General features: G+C 34.7%; 1 protein-coding gene across 1 annotated transcript in view; it reads left to right on the top strand.

The window, feature by feature from the left end:
* Positions 1-2,693: 2,693 nt before the first annotated feature.
* The window catches only part of LOC145331668 (uncharacterized), a 23,605-nt gene continuing 17,941 nt past the window's right edge, over positions 2,694-8,357 (top strand). The window contains exons 1-6 of the mRNA XM_080176449.1: positions 2,694-3,104; positions 4,040-4,106; positions 4,818-4,893; positions 5,527-5,672; positions 6,560-6,713; positions 7,114-7,216. Of these exons, the coding sequence (XP_080032575.1) occupies positions 3,036-3,104; positions 4,040-4,106; positions 4,818-4,893; positions 5,527-5,672; positions 6,560-6,713; positions 7,114-7,216 (615 nt within the window). The 5' untranslated portion in view covers positions 2,694-3,035. The remainder of the gene's footprint in view (positions 3,105-4,039; positions 4,107-4,817; positions 4,894-5,526; positions 5,673-6,559; positions 6,714-7,113; positions 7,217-8,357) is intronic.

Below are 8,357 nucleotides of genomic sequence, written 5' to 3'. Positions count from 1 at the left end.
CAGTGTTCCGGAGCCGGAGCCGGGAGCAGCAACATTTTTAGTGGAGCCGAAGCCGGATCCGGAGCTGTATTTTTCGTTAAAAACGGCTCCGGCTCCGGATTAGCTAAAAATGATTTTTTAAAGTAATATTATAATTTGGCAACGGTCTATTTCCATATAATAAACTGAAAAACTATTGTTACTTAACAAATAGACACACATCCTTCTACTTTTATATAGCTTTAATCAAATAAAAGCAAAATATTTTATATTATTTATTTTATCAAATTCAAAAATGAAAAAAAATTGATATATTAATTTTAAGGTAGGATCCGGAGCCGGAGCCGTATCAAAATTATACGGCTCCGACACTCTGATTTTAATTGAAAAGAAAATTACTTCTGTAGATTATAACTATTGGTTGAAAAGTATTGAAACACTAGTTTGCAAGTGCAGCCAACCATATTCAATAAAAGTACCCAAAGTTTTTGAGCCAATGAATAAGACATTCAGAAATTAAGAATCTTGGGACCTTTATAATTTATTTTGGTATCTTCTGGTTTTAAATTGTTTTTAAACTTTTATTTGATTACCAAAATATTATTGTTGTTTTCACACAAAGTACCCTGATATGCACTGGTAATCCTCCTCTGGGCTAGGGTTTGGCTAGGTTTTATTAGGTCCTGGGTAGCCGTGCAGGGTTAGGGCACCGCCAGTAAAGGCCTCCCAGGGTTAGGTAACCCCGCACCGCAAGGTTTAGGCATATGAAAAAATGACCCAGTCCCCATATTTTCAATTCAAACGGCACTATGTGTGAAAGCACCAAATTATTTGCTTTCAGAATATTCACGTCACGTGGTTTCTCCCTTTTTGCTGTATTTATCATTTATCTCTACATTCCACTTGATTGTAATATTATTGTATTTTATAGTCTATCAATTTTACAAGGATCAGAACATCCATAAAATCGAAGCTCTGAAACGGTATGACAGACGAACATTAACTCTTGTAGAGTGTCAGAACTGAATATACAAAAAATATTTATAATATGTAAGTTTTGACATTATTATACGTTAATTTGTTGAAAAACTGCTTACATGTAGGATAATGTTTAAGGACATACTGACATTTTTAGGATTTTATTACAGACACGATTCGCTTATAACATTGTACATTGTTGTCCTAGGAACCAAAAATCAGATCAATCGGATAATAATAATGCATAAAAATTTGTTTTTGAAAAAGTTAAAATCATCATGTTTAAAATGGACGTACTGACATTCTGGTAACGATTATAGAGTTGCTACGCTTTCTAAATCGTACCTAACTACTACAGGTATCACCTTACAAAATTTACAAAGTTTGAAATTTATAAGATTATTCTAACATGCCTAAATTAACGAAAAAACTATCCGTTACGGACGTGCGGACGGACCAACCCTAATTATAAAAAAGCTTTGCTTTTAAAAAGGGCTTATTATATAATTTTATTATACCAAATTATTACAAAATTAACTTATAGAAATATTGCTAAGCTGATCAATATTCAAAGGGAGGGTGCGAAAGTGACACTTTTTGAAACCAAAACTAAAAGTCAAAGGAACTAAACTTAATAAAGAGTTACAGCTCTTAGATTAACCATGGCAGTTTCTTTAAAGAGGTACAATATGGAACTGTGAAGAATCGGCGGCGAAACTGCTGCTCCCGCCAAAAACCGCCGTTTCCTGCCGAACTTTTTTTTGCCTTTCTCGTCAAATTAGACAATTTTTAATCATCGGAGATAAATTTTTTTTCATAAAAATTTCCCTTATATTTTCATACTTGCAATATTTTAAATATGTCATTGTCAATATTAAAAAAATCGCAAGTGTCAAGTGCAAATATATTAAACGGCATCATACTTCTAGTAAAACCATACTGGCTGGAAACGGTGGTTTTCGGCGCTAGCGGCGATTCCGTCTCCATTTCTTCACAGTTCCATATTGTACCTCTTTAAAGCAACTGCCATGTCAAATATTAGAGCTGTAACTCTTTATTTAGTTGAGTTCCTTTGACTTTCAGTTTTGGTTTTAAAAAGTGTCACTTCCGCCCCCCCCCCCCCCTTTAAAGTTAAAATTGTAAAATACAAGATTTTATCAAAGGGGACTATCCACTAAAGAGAGCAAGTGATTCTAAGCACCTTCCAGCAGTGATTCTAAATGTCTTTTTGGTTAATATACTTGTAATATAAATTATAAACAGTTTTATTAGTGTACTTTCGTAATTTACAGCATTTGATTATGATTATTACATTGATTTTTTGAATCGAAAAATTGATATTACTAAGAACCCTAGTATATTCACCAAAAAAACATTTAGAATTACTGCTGAAATGTGCTTAGAATCACTTGCTCTCGTTCGTGGATAGTCCCCTTTACTTATTTATTCATTCTTTGTGATTTTAATTTTTTCAATTAATTTACAAATGTTGTTTGTTTAATGATTTTTATTGATCTCCACCTAATCAAATATCATTTTGTTGTTAGGTTAATTCAGTGCAGTGTACACTTAACTTAGTTAACTTAGTGGACTATCTAGAATATTTGTTAAAATCTTAACCTGGTTTAATCAATTATTGTACTATGTAAAGTTGATAGTTTTATGAAAGGCATTTCAAAAGTTTGTTAATATTCAAACTACAATAACAAATAATCAAATTTGTTGAGATTTATTAAGTTTCGAAAGTGTCTAAAATTATCACCACATTTTAAAACTTAAATTAGTTGGGGGTGGGGGGGGGGGGAGTTCCGACACAAAGGCTTTGTCTTTGGAGTAAGAGTATAGGTTATTTTTCAAAAAATGTTACCTATATTTAAAAATAAATTAATTTGGCATCCAGATTTAGGTGCTGCAGGCACTCAGATTATCTCCTAAGATAAAGCCTATACTCCCTGTTTACGCAAAAGTGTCAGAACTTTCCCTCACCCCCCTTGTTAGAAATGTTAGTCATTATTTTTTCATTGATCTATCCCTTATTAAGATGTATTTAAGAAATATTAATTTCAGAGCCAACTGCAATGTCTCGGGTGCGGAGGGTGGAGGCACACCCCAACCCTCTCTTCACAAAATGGTTGGAAGAATTCCGGGTAAGTTACAGTAACAATGATTCCTATGACAGTTAGGTACGAATTAGAAAGCAAAGCATTCTATGTCAAATACAGTCACTACCTGATCGTGTTGCAATGACAGGTCAGATCAACACTGGGTGATGACCTGGCCTTCTGCCAGGATGGTAGATGCAGAAGGTACAACAGTCAGATCGCGGACAGGATTCAGCTACTGATTCTGGTGATGGTCATTGTATCACAGTCACTCTATTATCACTGAGTGAGGTAAATATATCCAGAGGTGGACTATCTATCTGAAATACAAATATATATGTACACAATGAACATTTGTAAGAGAAAGTACAATGTACATTGTACATGTTATATTTGTATCCCCTGATTATCTTGAGCAGGACTGCGTCTAGTCAGGTAAAAGATCAGATCTTGAATCTTCGTCACAGTAATACAACACTGAAAAGTGTTTAAGTTAATATTGCGCTATAATCGTTACCAGAAAATCCGTACGCCCATTTAAAACATGCTAATTTTTTACTTTTTCACAATAAATTTTTGTATGATATTATAACCCGTCCATTTGCTTTTTTGAAACAATGATTCCTGGACAATTAAATACAATAATTTAGGAGAAGCATCTTATAAGTTTAGGTCCTAATATATAAGTATGAATTTGATATAGTATCCTGCAATTTTTGAACAATTAATGTTCGTTTGTCCTTCCGTCTGATTTTAGAGCTTCAATATATGTAATGAATGTTACCAACTTTGTTATAAAATTCTTAAAAATAATTGGGTATGTTTGATACGTTTGATTTTAAACTACATATTTCTTTGACCTATTTTGTTTTTGATAATCTTTTACCTACTAAATATTTTTTTTTCTTGTTTTCAAGTGATGGTAAAAATAAAAAAAATTTGTTATTTTATATCGACTGTTACGTTCAATTTAATTTTAGGAAGAAGCCGTTCAAAAGAAGAATTTGAATCTTGTAAAGATTTTTGACAAATGTTTAGATTCGTTGAGTAAGTATATTTTAATTTTAATCTCGAGGATTTACTTGCGGCTACGGCAATTGCATCTTGTGGCAATTTAAATATTTGCTTTACCCCTAGAGGGCAGCACTAGCAACACTTAAAATTTTATTTTTAGTATTTTATGTACTTGCAACAATTTCTCTTAGAATGGTGGATGAACAGAACACTCCACCAAAATAAACCTTTTCTGAAACTATAAATAGTTTCATGTGAAGAACCATATCGGTTCAGCGGTTAATAAGATCCTTAAGTACACAATGACAGACATTCAGACATTTTATTACTTTCATAAAAGGATTTTTGCAATATATTGTACAATTGCTTTTTGTTTCGCCCCTAGCCTCTAGGGGCTTCGCCCTGTGAGGTAAGGGGAAGTTAACCCTCCTATATAGAATTTGTTATAAAAAAAAGGCACTGCTACACCCAACTGCTCTAAAAAATAAAAAGGGTGTAGGATTTTTTTGTTTTTTTGGGGTTTGAGGTGTCCCCCCCCCCCCCCCCCCCCCCAGAAAATAGCCTAAAACCACTACAGGACCAATAGGTATATACCCTGAAGATTAGATTCCGATCGGTTCAGTGGTAACCGAGATCTTAAGGGACGGACGGACAGACAGACGTAGAGACATCAAGCTACTTTGTATTATAAATAATGAAACAAACTTTAAATAAAAATTTTAAAAACCCTATTTAAATTTTTAGGAAAGTATCCTTTGCGATTGGTAACTGGGAAGCATTGTATGATTCTGGAAGGTTTTGGAAAGACCATTTGTACCAGGTAAGTAAGTGTATATTTTAGGGTTTCCGAATCCGTAATTCGAAATCCGCAATCCGCCCAATTATTGTATTTTATTTCACAGTAGCTTTCATGCATATTTTAGGTTATTAATATAGAATCCAGAATCCGAAAATCCGCAATCCGCAAAAAAAAAACAAGAATCGGCAATCCACGGATTAATCCTCTTTTTTTTTTTTTGAGAGGGAAGGGTAGATTTTTGTAAAAATCCGAATCTGAATCCGGCCCAAAAATTGGGCGGATTGACAACCCTAGTATATTTATTAGCTAGGCCCCTATGGTGGGGGATTTGCTTTAATCAACGACAAGAGCTAACCGTTAGGTAGGACGGACAGCCTTTATTTATACAAATGCATCGCAATTATAAATTGGCTTATGATATCATTAAGGATATTCATTCCATCCGTTTATGGCCAATTACATCCTTTTCAGATTATTATTGTAATTATTAAAAAGTAACATGTACTTAATCAGTTTAGCAACAAATTTACAGACATAAGCATTAATATTCAGTTTATTCAGTTCTGACACTCTACAAGTGTTTATGTTCGTTTGTCCTTCCATTTCAGAGCTTCGCTTTTAAGGATGTTGTCATCCTTGTTGTTATATATTTAGATTGGACGCAAAACTGGAGGAGCATAATAATAGAAATCTAGAGGCAAATTTTCCCATATCACCTCTGAGGTCAATCGAGAATTTGTCTGATAATGAAGATTTGGGCACCAGCCAATTTTCCCCTCCAAAACAGTCTTCAAGTAACGGTGGGTAATTGATTACGTTAATTGATGTAACTTTTTAGACAAAATTTGTGTTTTGATATAAGGAGGGGGGGGGGGGGGTAATGCAACCTTATCGTAATCAGTATGCAAATGGTACCATATCCGAATTTCATTATGAAACTTGGCATGAGTGTAATCGTTGGTAGGTTCTATTTTCCCTAAATCGAACAAAAGTTGGAAAAGTAAGCCCAGCCGTTCGTGTTCTGGCTATTAACCCCCCCCCCCCACCCTTACGAGATAGTTTCATTACAACCCCCCCCCCCCCCCCCCCCATTAATATTATCAAATTAATTTGATTTTTGGAATAACAATTCCTAGACAACAAAACAAGTAGCTCTATATTATTCCAGTTTTAAGAATTTAATGTTTTTAAATCAGGGGTGTATATTCTGCATAAGATTCCTTTTTTTACCCTGCTGCAAATTTTTTTTATTTTTTTCCCCTTCTAGTTTTTTCCAGCAAGGAAGGGGATAAAAAAAATGGAAAAATATTTTCAGAACTCTTTATTTTATTATATTATGCCCCCTTCCACATATTTTTTATATTGTTTTTACCAAAGAGGGGAGAAAAATAGAAAAAAATGCTTTCAGTCCTCTTAATTTTTACATTCCCCCCCCCCCCCCCCCCACCAACCACATATTTTTATTTATTTACTCCCCCCCCCCTCAGCCGGGTCAAATTTGCAGAATATACACCCCTGCCTTAAATGGTATAGGTTATTTAAGTAATTTTGCATAAAAATTTACTTTTTGCCGTTGAGTTCTGATAATCTTCAATTGTCCGTTTTTGCTGCCATCTGATTTTAGAGCTTCGCTTTTATGGATGTTGTTATCCATGTATATTAGATTGTGATAAACCTTATATTTTAGTTGGAAAAGTGGCAGAGAATATTATAGAGATTCCTGATGATATGGAAAACTGTGAAAACGAAGACTTTATTGAGGATGTTGGAGAATTTCATGCTGAATATAAACGATTAAGTTTAGCTAGAACTAGGAATGTACATCTTCTGTTAAATACAAGGTGAGATTATATTAGTTTTATCTTTCAAAATAGTTGTGCTTTTTTTTATCTGTGATTTTCCTTCTCATTTCAAACTTAATCAGCTGTAACCAACAACTGAATTAATTCGAAACAAGAGAAATAACTTTAATAGGCCCAACGATATTTATTAAGATATCATAACGCCAACCCTTTGATTGCACGACCTTTGTCTGTAAGTCCTAACTGTGCAGGGTAAAGAGTTTTGCTTGTCAAGACATTCACCCTACTTTCACTATTAGTGTCAATTAATAGACATAGCAGTAGTAGGTACCTTTTTTAACGTCTATAGTATGACATGGACCAGACTCGAACCCGACAGCAAGCAGGCACGCTATCATTTACGCTAATTCCTCGGGTTAATTATCCCTTACTTTTTTAGTGATTCTCAAAATAGTTTATTCTCCAACAAGAGAAAACATGAGGAAAACCAAGAGGATAAAAGTCCAAGGAAGAAATTGGATTCTATTGGAAATAAAAATCAGGTATAAACGTTGACTGTTTCACTTAAAGTTCCTTGTTGAGCTCTCTTTATATTGAGAAAAATTGAAATTAAGAGGGGGTGGGGGTATTTTTTCCTTTTTTGCATTGAAGTTATGGCTACAGTGTCCAGGGGGTTAGGCATAAATTAATCCCCATACCTATTCCTTTATTTTCCTTTGTTTTCAATTTAGGTATTTTATAAAAAAAATAGGGGGTGGTTCAAGGATCATATTATGAACTGAAAATCTTATAAATAGCTTTATTCATATTAATTTCATACCCACATCCCCTCGTTTATTACCCAATCTTCTGTAATTACCCCATAATATCCACTCTCTACATTTTCAAATAACACAAAGATCAATCTTTTTGTTACTTTAAAAGACACAGGGAGGGAGGAGACATTGGACAGTAAAGGGGGGGGGGGGAAATGTGGTGACTCGTGCCACGACATACCAGCAATTTTATTTTGGGTGCTACTCCCTTAGTTTTAGAGATAATTGGGTGAAATCTTTTGGGCTGGGTCACTAATTACCCCAACTAGAGGTATCCTTCAAAAAAAACGGCGGCGGGTCCGCCGCTCCCGCCGTTCGCCGCCGCCAAAAAAAATTTTTTTATTGCATTTCTCGCCGAATTAGGCAATTTGGAATCATTTGAGACCATGTTATTTTTTTCAAAAATTTTTCCCCTTATAACCAACCCTGCAGGGGGACTTAGTCATTTTTTTCAAATTCTCGTTTATTAAGGTATATCTTAAATTCAGGGCCTCTCCTAAGCTTTTAAAGATATTGAGACAAAATCTTTTGAGGTAGATCAGCAAAAAAATATTTGAATAAAAAATGGCGGCGATACCGCCGCTCCCGCCATCCACCGCTATTTTCCGCCGCCCACAGGACGGCTTGTAGGGGGAAAAATTTTTGAAAAAAATAATATGGTCTCAAATGATTCCAAATTGCCTAATTCGGCGAGAAATGCAATAAAAAAAAAATTTTGGCGGCGGCGGAAAATGGCGGTGGACGGCGGGAGCGGCGGTACCGCCGCCATTTTTTATTCAAATATTTTTTACTGATCTACCTCAAAAGGTTTTGTCTCAATATCTTTAAAAGCTTAGGAGAGGCACTGAATTTAAGTCCCCCCGCAGGG

This window comes from Acartia tonsa, chromosome 11, assembly GCF_053477335.1.
Source record: "Acartia tonsa isolate MP-2025a chromosome 11, ASM5347733v1, whole genome shotgun sequence".
NCBI classification, from domain to species: Eukaryota; Metazoa; Arthropoda; class Copepoda; order Calanoida; family Acartiidae; genus Acartia; species Acartia tonsa.
The sequence above is the reverse complement of the archived record's forward strand: the minus strand, read 5'-3'. Positions and strand labels throughout refer to the sequence as shown.